The sequence below is a fragment of the Chinchilla lanigera genome, unplaced genomic scaffold, assembly GCF_000276665.1.
Source record: "Chinchilla lanigera isolate Chin_1 unplaced genomic scaffold, ChiLan1.0 scaffold00021, whole genome shotgun sequence".
Taxonomy (NCBI): domain Eukaryota; kingdom Metazoa; phylum Chordata; class Mammalia; order Rodentia; family Chinchillidae; genus Chinchilla; species Chinchilla lanigera.
The window spans coordinates 19918698-19936489 of record NW_004955422.1 but is presented as its reverse complement, the minus strand read 5'-3'; the positions used below and the strand labels follow the sequence as shown (position 1 = coordinate 19936489).

Genomic DNA, 17792 nt, shown 5'->3' with positions numbered 1-17792 from the left:
CAGCCTGGGCTACAAAGTGAGCTCAGGACCAGCCTGAACTGAAGAGCAAGACTCTGTCTCAAAAAGACAAAAACAAAAACAAAAACAAAAAAAGCCCAAACAAACAAACAAGCAAAAAACTCCACTAACATTAGCTTCCTCCACCCCCAAATATAGACCACAAGCATCTCCTACCCAATTTTTTTTTCTTAATTTGAGTTAAATGTTCTTTCACTTGCAACCTGAGTGATGAGGGTCTGAATGAGGACAGCAGGATTTGGATGGCTGCCAGCGAACAGGTAAAACCCAGCTCAAGTAGGAAGGAAAGGGAAGGAACATCTCTGAGAATGTATATGTGCACTTTGACACGCAAGGCCTTATCTCACCTGTCTTCAGGCTCTGAGAGGCTCAAAGTCACGGGTGTAAGGAGACCTGGGGGTTGGGACTTAGACCCCACCCTCTGTCTTCCCAAGCTGCTGCAGCAATGAACTTAGCCCTCCAGAAGGACTGACCGCAGAGGAGTGGCAGCCTCGTGCGTGAATTGAGAGGTGCCCATGTGTTGGGCTGATGAGGTGTGGGCACCAGGGGGCACCAGGGGCTTACTGTGCTCTAAAGCCACCTCCAGGAGGAAGGCAGAGGGGTGGGCAGGACACAGCATGGAGGGGGCTTTGGCCAGCACTTGCACTCCAAGATCAACAGGGCGGAGGTCGGGACAGGCTGGGGGACAGGCAGGAAGGGCGAGGGGAGGATCCTCCTGGCCTCCACACTGCACTCAATCAGCTGTGTTCAGACATTTGAGCCCCTCTGCACAACACCCCCTCCCGGGTCTTGTGTCCCTGAGCAGCCAGGCCCTAGCCATGCTGCCTCTGACTATGCCCTGGACGTGCCCAGCACCCGTTGGCCAGCTCCAGATTCCCCTGCCAGGTGCATCCCTCATCCTGGGCTCCGGGCTGCTCCCACCCAGAGCACAGCTGACAGTTGGGGGTCTTGCTGGTCTCCGAGACAGCTGCTGCCCATGACCTCCATGACCCCATACCCTGCTCCCTGCCTGACGCCAGCCCTAGCTCCGCTGCTCACTCCTGTAGCTCCAGGATGGACCCGGGGTCAGAAGCATTTCACCTCCAGGGCAAGTCAGCAGCCCCGTGGGAGTCGTGGGGTCCCCACAAGCCCCAGCCGCCACCCCCAGGAAGCGGCTCCCACACCCAGCAATCATGGGGGACACTGGGCGAGCGTCTCCGTCCTGCTATGCTGGTAATACTGGCACCACGTGCTCACTCTGCCACACAAAGCAGGGCTCCAGGGCAGCACTTCACAGGGAGAGATGCCAGGTCATTCCTGGCTCCCTGGATGACACAAGGCCGCTTCAAACATGCAGCCACTTACAATCTTCCTGCTGACTGTTGTCACCGAACATGGGGGGGAAAGACTTAGGGTCAAGAGAGGGAAGTGTCACAGAGGATTTGTCAGGCCTGCCCTTATTCCTGTTTGAAATCTTTTTTGGTTTTGTTTTTGTTTTGTTTTTCTTCCGGTACCAGGAATCGAACTCACAACCTTGAGCTTGCCAGGCAGATGCTGTACCACTGAGCTAAAGCCCTGGCCCTTGGATTTTTTTCTTTTTCTTTTTCTTTTCTTTTCTTTTTTTTTTTTTTTTTGAGACAGACTCTCACTATCTAGCTCAGTTCAGACTGGCCTTGAACTCATGGCAATCCTCCTGTCTCAACCTCCTGAATGCTGGGATTACAGGTGTATACGCCCCCACCCCCAGCATAAAGTCTAAATTTTGAACCATATAAAAGCATTACCTTGTCCCAAAAAAGTCATTTAAATGACCCATCACAGTGGGAGGGCGAGGCAGGAGGATTTCCAAAAGTTCTAGGCCAGCTTGGGCTACATAGTGAGTTCAAAACCAGCCTGGACTACATAGGCAGACCCTGTCTCAAAGAAAAAGATGGAGGCTGCTTCAGGCATGGCCAAATCCAAGAGTACAAGCAACATGTTTGAGATTCATTCTTTTGACTCTACTTTTCTCTCTGTGGACTTTATTCTGCAGCACACTCTTCCCTCAGGTGGCGGAGAAGACCAGCAGCACTGCTGAGCTGGCATCCTGGCATTTGCAGCCCCAACAGTCCTTTCAAGCCCCCAGCCTTATTGATGTCGCATGCCCAACCCTGAGTCACCTCTCGGCACAGCTTGGCCAAGCACAGACCTAAACTCGCTTTTAGGCTTTGGGGACAGTTTTGGCCACACTGGAGACTGGAAAACTGAGAGGCAGACACCAGAATAAGAGAGCTGGATGCGAGGTGAACTGTTCTCTCCTCTTAGGCCGTGGGCAGCTACTGGGACAAAACCCCCAACACCCACCATGAAAGGAGGAAAGCTTTATGTTGGCTTATGTTTTCAGAGGGGCCAGTCCATGACCAAGTCCCCGAGGCAGGCCCGTCATGGCACAAGGTCCTGGTGGAGCAAAACTGCTCAGGATGTGCTGGGCCGGAGCAGAGGATAGGGAAGACGGCAAGTGAGAGATCCACCCTCCAGAGGCAGCCAGTGACCTCCTCCTGCTGGGCCCCGGCTCCTACGCACACAATCAGCTGTGAACATCACAGGATTAATCCACCAGTGCCTGTAGCACTCCATGATCCAAGCACTTCTGCAGGGGCCTCTCCATCCGGGCAAACTGACAATCAAGATTAAATGGCACCTCTAGTCCACCGATGTTCTTTCCTGAGCACACCGTGCATCTCCTTAAATCCTGGTTTTGGCCTTTACTGGGTCTCTGCCCAGTGCCCCTGCAATGTCCTTCCCTTTCTCTCTTCAGCAAACTCCTCCTCCTCATGGACACCCTGCTCAGCTTCTGCTGAAGCCCTGCGGAGTCCCTCACCTGCTTCCTCGGGGCAGAAAATACCCTTCTTGTGGCTGTTCTGCGGTTCCTCACTCACTTTCCAGTGGCCAACTGAGCCTCCGCTGAGATGACTGCTGCCCTGGGGGACTTGGGGACCTCAAGATGGCACACTTGTGCTGATTTAGAACTGGCTCTTTCCCAACAGGTTGTCTGGGCCCAGTATGGCCTCCGGTGTCGTATCTGGCCCAACCCCGGCCCTAGGCACAGGGTGGATGGGTTTTTGGAATAACGACAAGATGACATGAAGGCGTGGGAAGTGTCAAAGATGATTCCACAATTTATTCCTTAAGCCGAATGACAGCCATTCTCAGAGGCCTGAGGGAGGAAATGCCTCAGCCGGTCCCTGCCAGGACAGGGCTGTCCCTCCTCTAGAAACCCCTACGTCACTGGGCCAGAGGCCAAGATCTAGACCTCAAGGAAAGTCCCCCAGCAAGGCACTGCCACACAGCTCCCACGGAGGGGCAAGGCAGAGGTGGCAGGCCGCGATCCCTGGAGAGTGACTGCCAGCCTCCAATCCCAGCCTCCCGTGGGCCGATCTCTGACCGGGGTAGAGAGCAGGGAGGGGAGGGAGGGCAGGGAGGGTAGGGCTGGAGCTGGCAGAGCCCTGGAGGCGGAAGGAAACAAGAAACAATCAAGGAAGAATACAGCCAGGCCTGGGGTGGCCTCAGGCCACGGGCCCTGCGGGCCTCGCTCTGCCTGAGACTCTAGGGCTGCTCCCAGCTCAGGGTCTCCCTGTGCTCTTACTTGGTGGGGGGACTGGGGCTCCCCCAGAGAACCCCACTTTTTCTCGGTGCCTCTCTTAGATCACCATGCTTCCCCTGCCACTCTGTTCCCAGGTCCCCATCATCCCATCTGCCGCCCAGGGTCCAGTCCCCAGATAGCAGGTGGAGGACAGCTGCTGCAGCCTATAGTGAGGAAGGGGCTGCCCTGCTGGTCTCCCCTCCAGCCAGCCTTGGGGGTGGGGGTGCTTCTGTTCCATTCCCCAGGGCCCTTAGAACTCTGGCCGCTGGCCGCTGACAAGGGTGATTTCCAGGAAGAAGGGGCCGGGGGAAGGAAAGGCTGAGTCAGACCCCATGTGGTGATCAGAGTGGAGGAGGGAGCTGGGGCCCATCCCAGGGCCAGGAGGCTCAGGCTGAGGGCAAACAGCTGAACACCCCCTCTGGTGTCTCTACCCTGGCCTTCCCTACCTTTCTCAAATGCCCGTCTGGGTCTGGACCCTCAGGTGCCAGGGTGTCCAAGAACTGTTCCAGGGGGCAGTGCAGGTCCCAGCTGAGGCATCAGACCCCAACATGGTTCCAGGCTGAGGGGGAGCCCTTGCCTGGGTGTCTCTTGGGTCAGAAATGCAGGCCACCCAGTCTCAGGCTGTCCAGTTGTAAGCTGGGCATGGAGGCAGACGCCTGTAATATCAGCACTCTGGGCGGCAGGGGCAGTAAGATCCCAAGTTGCTCCAGCCTGGCAATTTAGTGACTTAGCAAGACTCTGTCTCAAAATTTAAAAAATGAACAAGGGCTGGTGATATAGCTCACTGTGAAGGCCTTGGGTTCCATTTGCACTTAAAAAAAAAAAAAGCCAGTTGTAGTAACTGAAACCCCATTTTAAAGATGCTTTGCTGCAGGCTCCCACAGCCACGCTGATGTGTACACGAAGCTCCCAGACATTCAGCAGAACCTCCCCAGGGACCTGGTGGCTCTGCCAAGTGACAACTCGACAATCTGTGTGGGAATGGCGAGAAGGAAGTGAGCATTTGCTAAGGGCAGAGCCTAGGCCGGCCCGAACCACTCCCAGGCGTGGGGTCGGCCAGTGCCAGCTGCAGATGACGGATGGATGACAGCAAATTCAGTCCCAGTAGCAGGCAGAGCTGGCACTGGGCAGAGCATTGTCACAGCCAGGGGTGCTGAAAATAGTACTCAGAGTGCAGATGGCAGTTCCAGTCCTGGTGTGGAGCCCTGGCCATGCAGCCAGGCCCAGGGAGGAGGGCAGGAGCTTGGCCAGGTTTGGGGGCCCTGCAGCTGTCGACCCCGCAGGGGCCCTTATTACTCACCCACCCAGAACCTCTGCAAAGAGCTCCGAGTGGTTCCCAGCTGTGTGGCCTTGGCCTGGAGCCTATGCCGCTCCAGCCTTCCATCCCTGTGACTTTCTGTGTTGTCACCAGCTCTGACTGGAGTTCCTGACACCCACCTCTCCCCAGGACTCTCTCTGCCAGTTCCTAAGGATGAGGGTGGGGTTTCATCTCAGCTGCACTTCTGCAGGCTCAGGTGACTTCATTCTAGGTCAGGCAGCAAGGCCAGGCCTCAGTCCCCTGGGCTCCTGTTGCAATGTTTTATGAACCATGCTGCCGGTGAGACCTTGTGTTCCCGTTAACAAAGTGCATGGAAGATCCTTGTCTCGCTCAGGACTCGGGTGACCGTATGCTGCTCCTGCTTTTGCAAGCAAGGAGGCTCAGAAAGGAAAGGTCCTTTGCCTATGGCCCCACAGCAGGCCCTCAGGAGAGCCAGCTCAGGACCTGGTGCATGGACCCAGCTCCAAGGGACTGCGGGTCCCTCTGTTCCCAGGGTCTGCTGTTGGGGAGGGGACAGAGATGACAGCCGCTAAGTGAGGAGGCTCTAAGAGGATGGGGCCTGAGGCCCTCGTGTGTGTCCCTTTCAGCTGAGCACACCCCTGTCAGTGCCTGGAGCCTCAGTTTCCATCTCTATAAATGAGGATAATGATTTGGGCTCTGGCCACCTCACCAAGGCTTCAGGAGGACCTGTGAGGTTCAGGGACAGGAAGGATAGGAGGAAGGCTTAGGGCAGGAAGGTGGGCGAGGTGCACCCTTCACCATGGGTTTGGTCTGTCTTCTGCTCCTACCGCAACACCACAGACTGGGGACTTTGCGATGCACAGAAATTTATTTAGCTCGTAGTTTTGGAGTCTAGGATGTCTGAGGGCATCATACCAGCAAGAGAGAGAGGGAGAGAGAGAAAGAGAGGGAGAAAGAGAGTGTAGCCTCAAGCCCTTTCACAGTCTGCACTAAAGAATCCAGAGGGGAGGAACCTCATCACCCAAACACACCCATTAAGCCCCACCCCCGGAACTGTTTCCTCGCAGGTTAACTTTCAGCACGTGCTTTCTGGGGGATACAGTCAAATCGGAGCACCTCCCCCAACCCCCACAACTTGGCTCAGGACCATCATCCCCTCTCCCTGGACTGTTCAGGCCTCAGTTTTTCTTTTTTTTTTTTTCAAGCCTCAGTTTCCCCAGAAGTCACCAAGCAAGGCCAGGCAGAATCCACCTGACCAGTCCTCCCCAGGGAGCTGTGTGGAGGAATGGGGCAGGCTCAAGATTAAAATCTGAAACAACTTCCTTGTATTCATTTTCCATTGCTGCTGGAACAAATTAACACAAACTTGGTGGTTTAAAACAACACAAATTCATTATCAGAAGGCCAGCGGAGATCACACCGGGTAAAGAGCAAGGTGTCAGCAGGGCTGTTCCTTCTGGAGGCTTAGGGGAGAACCTGCTCCCTGGTTTGGTGCAGCTTCAAGAGGGTACAGGGATTCCTTGACCTGTGACTCCTTCCTCCAGCTCTAAAGGCAGGAGCACAGTATCTCTCTGGAGCTTTCCCAAAACTGTATCTCTTTCTCTCTCTTCCCTTCTCTCTCTCTTTTTCTTTTTGTGCTGAGAATTAAACCCAGGGCCTTTTCACTAAACTATATTCTTAGTCCTTTGTTTATTTTTTACTTTTATACATATATTTTTATTTATTTATTTATTTATTTTTTACTTTGAGACAAGGTCTAGCTAAGTCATTAAATTCCTGGGCTCAAACTTGTCATCCTTCTGCTTCAGCCTCCTGGGTAGCTGAGACTATAGACGTGCACCACTGTGTTTGGTTCTTCTTCTAGTTATTTATTTATTTATTGTCTTTTTGAGACAGGGTCTTGCTATGCAGTTCAGGCTGGCCTTGAGCTCACTTTGTAGCCCAGGCTGGTCAGGAACTCACAGTGATCCTTCTGCCTCAGCCTCCTGAGTGCTGGAATTACAGGCATGCACCACCATGCCTGGCTCCTCTTCTATTTTTATGGGCCCTTGATATCCCAGCGGGCCCACATAGATGCTTCTGGATAATCTCTATTTTAAAGTCAGCTGACTAGACTGTAACTGAAACAGCAATCCTAAATCCCTCTTTCCATGTAACAAAACATTCACAGGTCTGGAGATTACAGGATGGGCATCTTGGAGGAGGCATCATTCTGCCTACCGTGATCCTTCTTCCCATCCTTCTCACCCCCCTGGTTTGGGTGAGCTCTCCCCCACTTCAGCATCCTTCCCTCTTGTAGGATCCCTTCTAAGTCTTGTCTCCCTATGGACCCTATAATATGGAACCAAGCCTCCTGGTCACACTGTGCCCTCATTGTTTTGGGAGAAGTTACTGGGGATCAAATCCAAGCCTACACCCCCAGCTCTACACTGCAAGCTGACAGCATCACACTCTAGAAGATGCGGTCCCCTCGCCCCACAGCTATCCACGGCTTCCCTTGCCTCACTCCTCTTAGTGCTTAGCTACCTGCGAGGGGATGTCACTGTGCGCTTGGGACCCTGGGTTTCTTCCCTCCCCCTCCCCTCCCCCTCCCCTCCCCTTCCCTTCCCTTCCCTTCCTTTCCTTTCCTTTCCTTTCACTGGGCTGTATTTCCCAATCCAGAGGGGACTGAATCCCTGAAACAAGAACGGTGCTTGGCTCTCAAATTTTTGATAAGTATCAGTTATTTAACTGAACGCGACAAAGGCAATGGTTCCTTCATTGTATCTCCAGCAGCCTGTGCACGGCTTGCCCTTCATTGTTTCCGGTACTGTGTGACTGCCGGCAAGAATGGGTCTGATCAAGAGACCCTCCTCGGCTCTGGAAGGCACCTACCTAGCCCAGCAGCAAAGACTCGAGCGCCCAGCCTCCCACCCCACCCCGAGGAGGTACTTGAGCTCTCCAAATAGCTCCTGAAAAACAAACAAACAAACAAACAAACAAACAAATCGCTCCTGAATTTGTAAGATTTTAACGTAGGCGCCTCCACGGCCCCATTCATTCCTGGAGTGGTCGCTGAACATACTTGTGCGGGCGCCTCCCCCGACCCAGTCCTTAAGGGCAGGACCTGGTCCAATGAAGCTCAGTAAATTCTGAAGAATTCGGTCTTCTGGCTACTGCTCCCCGGCTCCTTTAGAGCTGAGGGTTGTGGTTCCGATTCCCACAGCTGGAGTCCGCGGAGTCCTCCCTGGGCCTCGGACCGCGCTGGCCAGCAGCCGCGGGAACCAGGACCCAAGCTTTGGGATAGCAGAGCTGCTGCAAAGAGGAGCCTGGGCGTGCCTGGGGCGGGCCTGGGTATGGGCGGTGCCCAGCCGGGGCGGCTTCTCTATTGGCTCCGCGGGGTGGGGGCGGGGCTTCAGGACCTCAGTCCGCACTGTAAGTTCACAGCCCGGGTCGCGTCCTACTGCTGCGCGGTCCTGCTGCTGAGCTTCTGCGTCCGTGGGTCAGTCGTGTCGATCGTCTGCGCGCCTTACGGTGAGTTCAGGCCGGGATTTTGTAGCCTGCTTGTGGCTCCACGGGGTCCCCAGAGAAGCCCATCTCAGGGGCGACCAGTTCCACCTCGCGCGCTGGCCCGGGTCTCACCTTGGCGCACATCCTTCCTCGGGCTCCTTGGGGAGCCCGCCGTGCCTCGGTCCACGCAGTCCCACCCGTGATCCCCACAGCGCTTCCCGACCCCGAGCTTCCCGATCCCGCCGCAGCGCTTCCCGACCCCGAGCTCCCGAATCGGCCCTCTATTCCACGCCCGCGCCCCTGCCCCATGCCTGGGAGCGGGGAGCACTGGCCCGCCGCGCAGTGTGCCCGCCTGGCTGGGAGCCGTATTTTTAGCTGGCAATGAGGTGTCCTCCTATCTTTAGCGGTGGCTGCAGTGTCCTGAAACGGATCTGGGCTGGGCTGCGCTAGGGCAGAGGACGGGGAGGGGTGGGCGCCGGAACCGGAGCAGGGCTGAGGAGCCGGACAGGCGGGGCGGCGGGGGGGCGAGTAGCACGCCGGAGCTCTGGCCCTGCGCCGAGCGGACACTCGGACATCGCCCAGCCCGGGAAGCACGCGGAGGCTCCTCCCAGAGCTTGGACACGGAGGCAGCGTCCCCTATCGCCCCCTTTCCACCGATTTTCTGATTGTGCCAATAACTCTCGGGGGAAAAGATCCCTTGGACAGTCCTCATCTGGTACTGGGACGCGCTGCTCCTCCAAGGGCGCCAGCCTGGAGCCGGGAGGCGCGCGCGGGAACCCGGGGTGCGCTCTGAGGCTCCTCCGGGACCAGGGGCGATGGCGGGAGTGCGCGCGCGCCACCTAGCGGCTGCAGGGTCGGGAGCCCTCCGCGTCTGGACCCTGCGAGACCCCGGCCCGGGGAGCTGCCCCAACAGGTCAGGCAGAACAAGGCATCTGGAGCCAAGGGGAGCGGCTTGTTTTTGGTTTTGTTGGACATGCTCCCCCAGGGAAGCAATGTTTGAAGAAGGACTGGAGGTAACTGGTGAATGTCCACTTGACAGGAGTGCCTGGGACCGCTGCCCGAGGGGGTCTCTTGTGACCCGGAGCACCCACTGGAGGTATAGCAGTAGAATCTCCAGCGGTTCTCTGCTGGCGGCTTTATAGAGAAGGAAGGTGAAACCCAGAGAAGTGCCTTGGCCAAAGTCACAGAGTCCCAAGTGGAGTGGGCTGGATTCAAAGCCCCTCTCCTGATTGCACATCCCAGGTAGGAAGTGGCCTGGTGTTCTTTAGAGTAGGAGCAGCGCGACCTCCAGGAAGTTGCTCCTCGAGGGAGGCCAGGGCTCCTCTCCAGGGCAAGCTCAGCGAGCTGGGATGGCTCCCATCTGCTACTGGGAGCCACTCCTCCTGCCCCCCACAGCTTTGTCCCAATGAGAGCTCACCCTTCTGCCTTGACACTAAGTTTTGGGGGAGGGGACCTTGTGGTTTCTTTCCTGCTCCTCAACCAGATTACTGGTTGGCAAGGTGTACTGCCTTGGACCCGCACGAACCAGGCTGGGTACCAGTGCCTGCTTTTACCAGTTGGATGATCTTGCAAAGTTCCCTAGCATGTCTAAGGTTCAGCTCCAGGCGCTGTACAGGGTGGTAATGACACCCACAGCTATGTGGCTGGCTGCATTGACATGGGAAATTGCATGGCAGGCTGGAGCTGGGGTCTGTGGTTGCCAAATCTGAATACTTGGGGCGTGCTGGCTGTAATTCCCAACTCTCCCCTGGGCCATTGATGCAGACTCCACCCTTTCCCTTAGCCTTGGTTCTCCCCACATCTGGAATTGGGCGGGTACATCTGGCTCTGAGTGAGACAGCTGTCAGGGAGTCCAGTTTGCTGTGGAAACACTCAAGCTGTCCTGGGGCTCTAGCGGGATGGGATGGAGGGAGGGCTGGTGTGGGTTTGGAGCAAACAATGCCAACCAGCCACACTGTCCCTAAGTGAAAAGGATAAAAAGCTATCCCGGACATCTCGCTGGACAGGGGGACAGATTGGATATTTGTCAACATGCCCCTGGCCCTGGATTGGAGAATGCAGGATAAATGAGTGATGGGATTCTATGATCTCGGGAGGCCCACTGCCTCCCTTCCCTGCAGCTCCTTCTAAATTTCACTGGAATCCACAACTGGAGAGTTCCTTTATGTCCTGTCTAGTTGCAGGTGCTCTAGGAGGAAGAGTAAGATGCCTTCGCCATGACTGACCTGGGTATCTGGTCCAGGGTGGGGTTTCCTGAGTGAGAGCCTTTTCCAGGAGGTGGGGGTGGGGCTCAGCCCCTCCCGCATTTTCCGTCCTCCTTCCGGCCCCTCCTGCTCACCCTTCCCCCACCCAGGATGGAGAATGAGGGAGAGGAACTGGCAGCTGTCTCCTTTGCTTGGCTCCTGGCCAGCCCTTGGGGTGGGGGCAGTGGGAAAGGGTGGGCTCATCTGGCTTGAATGCTGGCCCTGCCCTCATCTGCTGGGTGACCTTGGATGAGTTTCTTTTTTTTTGCCTTTTATGCTGATTATACATTTCAGCTCCCATGTATCTGTGTCAGGCCAGTCATGCCCTCCAAGCACCCCAGGAGACAGTGCATACGTGCTCCATTTCCCTTTTGTTACCATAATGTCTTCATTTGTGCACATTAAAAATATCTTTATTTCTCCTGACTACATAAATAGTATGTGTGTGTATAAATAATGCACACTGCCGGGCGTGGTGGCGCACTCCTATAATCCCAGCACTTGGGAGGCTGAGGCAGGAGGCTGAGGCTGAACTGCAAGTTCGAGACCAGCCTGTGCCTCAAAATGAGCTCAAGGCGAGTCTGAACTGCATAGCAAGACCCTGTCTCAAAAAGACTAATAATAATAATAATAATAATAATAATAATAATGCACACTTAAGTTGAGCCAGGTGTGGGGGTGCACACCTGTAATCCCAGTACTCTGAGAGGCTAAGGCAGGAGGATCCAAAAATTTGAACCCAGTCTGGTCAATTTAGTGAGATTTTCTCTCAAAATAAAAATAAAGGAGGAACATGGAGGTGCACGCCTGTAATCCCAGCACTGAGGAGGCTGAGGCAGGTAGAATGCCATGGGTTCACAGCCAGCCTGGGCTCCATAGTGAATTCAAGGCCAGGCTGAACTACATAAGACCCTGTCTCAAAAAATAAAAAATAAATAAATAAATAAAAAGAGCTTGGTGTAGCTCAGTGTGAAGACCCTGAATTCAATCCCCAGCAACACACACACACACACACACACACACACACACACACATTCATTTTATGAAAGGCCTGAACAAAAGAGGAAAAGCCAACCTGAATTTGTACCACTTTGATAAACCAGGTGTGGTGGCACATGCCTTTAATCCCAGTACTTGGAAGGCTGAGGCAGGAGGATTACTGAGAGTTTGAGGCCTGCCTGGGCTGCATATACATAGTAAGACTCTATCTTGAAAAAAAAAAAAAAAAAAAGGGCCTGCTCTACCAACTTGAGATAACCACTATCTGCTTTGGACAAACACCCCATCATATTTCCATATACCATATATACATGTCATATTATAGTACTGGAACCAAGTGTTATAGAGCACTTTAAGCTGGGCGTGGTGGCACACGCCTGTAATCCCAGCACTCAGGAGGCTGAGGCAGGAGGATTGTTGTGAGGCCAGCCTGAACTGCATAGCAAGACCCTATCTCAAAAAAATGAAAACAAACAAACAAACAAAGACCAGCTTGGGCTGCAAAGTGAGCTTGAGGCCAGCCTGAACTGCATAGCAAGACCCTGTCTCAAAAAGACAAACAAACAAATAGCAGGGTGTGGTGACACTAGCATGTTGGGTGGCTGAGGAAGATCCCAAGTTCCAGCTCAGGCCAGGGAAGTTAGCAATTTAATGAGACTCTGGCTCAAAATAAAAAATAATAAAAGGGTTGCGGTGGTAGCTCAGGGCATAGGCTCTGGATTAAATCCCCAGAATTGTTAACATAGTATTAACAACTGAAAAAAAAAAAATAATGTGCTTTGTACTTCTCACCCCACCATCTCTTTAGATGCTGGGGCAGGGGAGAGGGCCAGAAACCACATCAGACTCAGCCCTTTCCCATAAGGAACTCTTGACCCAGAGGAAGAGAAAAGGGAAATTCCCAGGTGACCTCACCTACAGGTGAGAGGAGATTAGAGCACGTGGGAGGTGACAGCCATTCCTCACTGCTGGTGGAACACCTGCTGCTTCTCCTATCCTGCACCAGGCCTGGGTGGAGTGTTGAGACCATTGGGGAGCCCCCTACCCAAGGGCACTTAGCATGTCATGAGGCACAGCAGATGTGCAGTGGAGGGAAGGGAGGCAGGGAACCGGGTGTTGGGGGGAGTAGGGTGCAGTACGGCCAGGCGCCCAGGGCTCCGGCAGTCCTTGGCTTGTGACCTCAGCTTCCTCACAGGTGACGGGATGGGCTCATGCTGGTGCTCTATTCTAAGACACAGTGAGTCCCTGAGGACATGCTTCTTTTGGGGGCCTCCCCCAAACATGGCGGCCCCAACAGGGCTCCCAGATGCAGGAGACCAAGAACGTGACAGTTGCTTCTGACTTTTGTCTTCATGTCCCTGATTTATATCTCCTTTGTGTTTCAGCTCCACAGCCCTGGACCAGGTCGAGAATCCCAGGGAGAAGACCAAAGCCCATTGCTGCCAAAGAGATCTCTAGTTTTCTGCCTTCAATTTTTAGAAGAGAATTTTCTACTCTAGAGAGAAAGCAACTTTTGTTATCGCAACTCCCTGACTTCACTGGCCTTTGACGCTCCTTTTCCTAATTCCTTGGACCAACTTTGGTCAAATCTCACACTCCAGTCTTTAGGGCTCTGGCAAGTGTTTGGTGTCTGAAAACCCCCGACTTGAAGCCAGTGTTTCAGGTTGAGCGTGTTAAGCAGAGGCCGTGTGAACAGTGGGCCAGCAGCCAGGCCTGGGTGGTGAGGTCACCATGTCCACCAAGGTCCCCATCTATCTGAAGCGCAGCAGCCGCAAGGGCAAGAAGGAGAAGCTACGGGACTTGCTGTCCTCTGACATGATCAGCCCGCCGCTCGGGGACTTCCGCCACACCATTCACATTGGCAGCGGCGGTGGCAGTGACATGTTCGGGGACATCTCTTTTCTGCAGGGCAAGTTTCACCTCTTACCAGGAACAACCATAGAGGAGCCAGAGGAGGATGGCAGCTTCGACCTCCCCTTCCAGTTCACCCGGACTGCCACCATATGCAGACGGGAGCTCCCTGATGGGCCGTCGCCTCTGCTTAAGAACGCCATCTCCCTCCCGGTCATCGGGGGGCCTCAGGCCCTCACCCTGCCCACAGCCCAAGCTCCACCCAAGCCCCCTCGCCTGCACCTAGAGACACCCCAGCCTTCCCCACGGCCTTCCCCACAGGAGGCAGGAAGTGTGGACATCTGGAGGATTCCAGAAGCTGGCTCGTCCCACAATGGGCTGACCCCAGAGTCGGAAGCTGAGGAGCCCTTCCTGTCCCATGCCAGCTCGCTGCTGTCCCTGCATGTGGACCTGGGGCCCTCCATTCTGGACGATGTCCTCCAGATCATGGATCAGGACCTGGACCGCATGCAGATCCCCACATAGGCCCCTCAGCTGATCCTGCAGGGCACCCAGGTGGGGTGACACTGGGGAGCAGGGTGTGGACACTGTCCACCTTGGGCCACTGGCCAGTGATTCTTAGTTCGAGCCTTGTTTCCCTCCCTCCTGCCCTCTCCCCTTGGAAGCAATGTGCTTCATTGATTTCCACTAACAACCTGCCGGGGATAGGCACCGAAGTCACCCCCCTGGTGTGTCCTGCCTTGTGCCCTCCCCTGCCCTTCTTCACATGACCAGGGCATTCTGGTTGCAATAAAACATGCTGCTGCTGGTGGCCGAGCAGCTGGTACCCTTGCTCCAGATTCCTCCTGAAGATGGGCCAGTTTTGGGGAGCTATGGGCTCAGCGGGGTGACACCCCAGAGGGATTGGTAAGGGCAGGCCCTCCCTTCAGCAGGAAGACTGCTTCTGAGTCTGTGGAAAGAATGAAGCAGGAACAAATCAAGTGTCCATTTCGGATATGTGGGTGCTGTTCAGGCGTCTGGCAAGAGGAGGCTGGGCCTGGGTCCAGTCCCTGCCCTGGTGGCTAGGGTCTGCCAGGGGAGAGACAAGAACGACTATATAGCCACAAACCTCGTGTGAGGGACCAAGAGCTTGTCCAGCTCCAGAGGGCTGAGAGCATATGGAGGGAGGGATGGGTCAGCTGGGAGGGGTCGGACAGCGCTGACCAGTGGACTCGCCCATAGCAGCTGTTCGTTGAGCACCTGCTGTCTACTTGGCATGGCCCGGGTACTAGGGATGCAAGGCAATGCGGTCCCTGCTGTCTTGGAGCTCACATTCTGGTGGGGAGAAGGATATTACGTGTGTATACAAGAGATGATTCCCAGCCTGGTGAATGCTAGGAAGAAAACAATGCAATCAGAAGGCTAGGGAGAGGGGTGCCCCTGCAGAGGCAGCGGTGTCAGGGCACACCAGGGTGACAGATGTGATCTGGAGTCAACAGGGTGCTGTAAGGAAAAGTACTGAGGCCCCAGAGCGAATGACAGGACAGCCGCTGCGGGAGGAAGTGTGGAGCCTGGACCTCTGAGCCTCATCTAGGCTGTGAGACTGCTTCTCTGTCTCTCCCTGGATTCGGTGATAGCTGCCCTGCAGGGTAGCTGGGAAAGTCAGGGATAACTCTGACTACTTTCCACATGAAAGGTACTAAAAAGTCGCTCTGGCATGTGATGCAAGAACTTGGGACTTGGGGAAAGCAGGACTGTGAAGCTGGAAAACAGGTGGTGTCAGCTGAGAAGTTTCACTGCTTGCAGGACCGAAGCTGGGGCATCTGAGACAGGGGAGATGCAGTCACTTTACAACGTCACCATGTGGCTGAATGGTGGATGGGGCAGCCACTGCAAGCACAGGGAGGGGTGCTCAAGCTGGTGGGGACAGCGTGACAGGATGTGGTGGGATGGGCAGATCCTCTGGTACGGACCACAAGTTCAGGCCGCGGTGGCCCCATTCTTCCCCTCTTGGCCCTTACCCATCCTTGGGACCCTTGAGTTCCAGACTCCCCCCATTTCTTGCCTCTCAGAAAGGATTTCATATGAAGGCAGAATTTGAGCAGGTAATGCATTTTTTAAAGATTGTGAGCTGGGCATGGTGGTGCACGCCTGTAATCCCAGCACCCAGGAGGCTGAGGCAGGAGGACGGTTGCGAGTTTGAGACCAGCCTGGGCTACAAAGTGAGTTTGAGGCCAGTTTGAACCGCATAGTGAGACCCTGTCTCAAAAAGACAAAAAAAATTGTGGTACAATGCACATAACATAAAATCTACCAAGTTTTTGTTTGTTTTGTGGTATTAGGGACTGAGCCCAGGGCCTTGTGCATGCTAGACATGGGCTCCACCATGCAATTCTCCAGCTGCTCGGATCTACCATGTTGTGTATTTTTCAGCGGCGTTAGGTGTACTTCCGTTACTTTGCAACCATCACCACCAGCCATTGCCAGAACGTCTTCCCAAACAAACTGCCCCTGGTAAACACTAACTCCTCATTTTGCTCCCCGTCTCCTGGCAACCCCCATTCCACTCTGTCTCTGTGAACCTGAGTACTCCACTTCCCATAAGTGGGATCACACAGCATTTGTCTTTTTGGGACTGGCTGGCTTCAATTAGTGTAAGTCCTAAAGGTTCATCTGTGTGTAGCATGTGGCAGAATTATCCCCTTTTAAGGCAGATTAATATTCTACTGTGTAATTAGATCAGATTTTATTTATTCTCTGATGGACGCCTGGGTTGCTTCTACCTTTCAGCTATTGTGAATGATGATGCTATGAACATGGGTGTATACAAATCTGTTCAAGATTCTGTTTTTAGTTCTTTGGGGACATGCCCAGAAGTAGAATTGCTGAATCCCACGGCAGTTCATGTTTAACTTTGAGAGGAACTGCCCGATCGTTTCTCATCGTGCCTGCACCATTTTATATTCCCACTGCATGTTTTGGTTTTCATCTGAAAGTTTCAATTTAAAGATTGGGGATTGCACTATCTGGAGTAGGCTCTGACCCTAGCACTGTGGGACCCCGAAACCTGTATGGGACCCCCAAACCCGTACCTGGCCTAAACCTCTGCCCCACTGGGCTTCAGCGGCAGGGCCGGGTGAAGTCTGAGAAGGCGAGGGTGGGGCAGGCGAAGGACGGCACCTCCGCTCCTGTAGACATGGTGCTCGGCCTGGCCCCTTCTGCCCGAGGGGAAGAGAACAGAAGAGCCTTCCTCAGAGCCTCGCCCAGCCAGGGAGCAGTGCCTTGCCCTGGGCCGGAGCTGAGGCCTGGCTATTCCACTATTTCTTCACCCAACTCACAACCTCTTGCAGGCCAGGCTTCAGGGCTTCACGAAGTTTCCTTTAAATTAAGTGTTGACTAAAAGCGTACGTGACAGGAGTGCAAAAAAAAATTGATGACAGTTAAGAATGATGGTCCAGACAGAAGGGATGAAAAATTGTAGGCACCAGAATCAGAAAGTGTTCATTTAACAACGAGTGCAGTGTGTCCATTATAACACACGACGTATTGCTTTATAAAGATTCATATGAGACACAACCAAGCCCTTTGGCATCAAGCGTGTTGGGTCTGTACACTGGTCATTCGGCTATGAGTCTCCAGTTCATCTGTTTAAGGTGCCCGCTTGGGTATTTATAAATGCCTCATTATATTATCATTTATTTAAGAATTAATGTCAATAATATTTATTAATTATATAAATTACATATGATATTATTTTGTAATTCAATATAGCTTACAATAGACATACTGAATGTGTTTATATGTCTGATCTTAACTAGGGCTTATTTTGGGGGTAGGGCTTATATTTCCAGCATCCTGAAAATCATGCTAGGGCTTATATTCCAGTTAAGTCTTATTTTCACAGAAGTATGGTATATGGCAAGACTATCTCAAAAAACAAGTTTGAGGCAATCCTGGCAACTTGGTGAGATCTCATTTTAAAATACAAATAAAATAAAATAAATAAAAAGGGTTCAGTGGTAAAGCAGTACCACAGGGGGAAAGATTCACTTTTTCCAAAGGGAGACAACTGAAAGTATCACTAATGAGCATATCCATTCCCAAGCCCAAGGAGTTCCAAATGATGTCCATCCCTCTTGGCATTCCCTTCCCAGCCCATCTCAATATTTTTTTTTAATTTTTAATTTTCTGTCTTTTTGAGACAGGGTCTCACTATGCAGTTCAGGCTGGCCTTGAACTCACTTTGTAGCCCAGGCTGGTCTCGAACTCACAACAATCCTCCTGCCTCAGCCTCTTGATTGCTAGGATTATAGGCACGTGCCACCACACCTGG

General features: G+C 53.6%; 1 protein-coding gene across 4 annotated transcripts; it reads left to right on the top strand.

Annotated features, from left to right (window-relative positions):
• Positions 1-7919: 7919 nt before the first annotated feature.
• On the top strand, positions 7920-14311 carry Cdc42ep2 (CDC42 effector protein (Rho GTPase binding) 2). Of its 4 annotated transcripts, XM_013514219.1 has the most exons (4): positions 7920-8411; positions 9427-9629; positions 12438-12550; positions 13015-14311. In XM_013514219.1, the coding sequence occupies exon 4, from the start codon at positions 13361-13363 to the stop codon at positions 14003-14005; it is 645 nt and encodes a 214-aa protein (XP_013369673.1). In that variant the 5' UTR covers positions 7920-8411; positions 9427-9629; positions 12438-12550; positions 13015-13360; the 3' UTR covers positions 14006-14311. The 4 variants fall into 4 exon arrangements, with proteins under 4 accessions (XP_013369673.1, XP_013369674.1, XP_005384559.1 ...); XM_013514220.1 differs by lacking the exon at positions 9427-9629; XM_005384502.2 differs by lacking the exon at positions 12438-12550.
• Positions 14312-17792: the final 3481 nt, after the last annotated feature.

What these genes read in the sequence shown, in the direction of transcription:
- Cdc42ep2 (XM_005384501.2), top strand. Translation starts at nt 13,361, where the DNA reads ATGTCCACCAAGGTCCCCATCTATCTGAAGCGCAGCAGCCGCAAGGGC.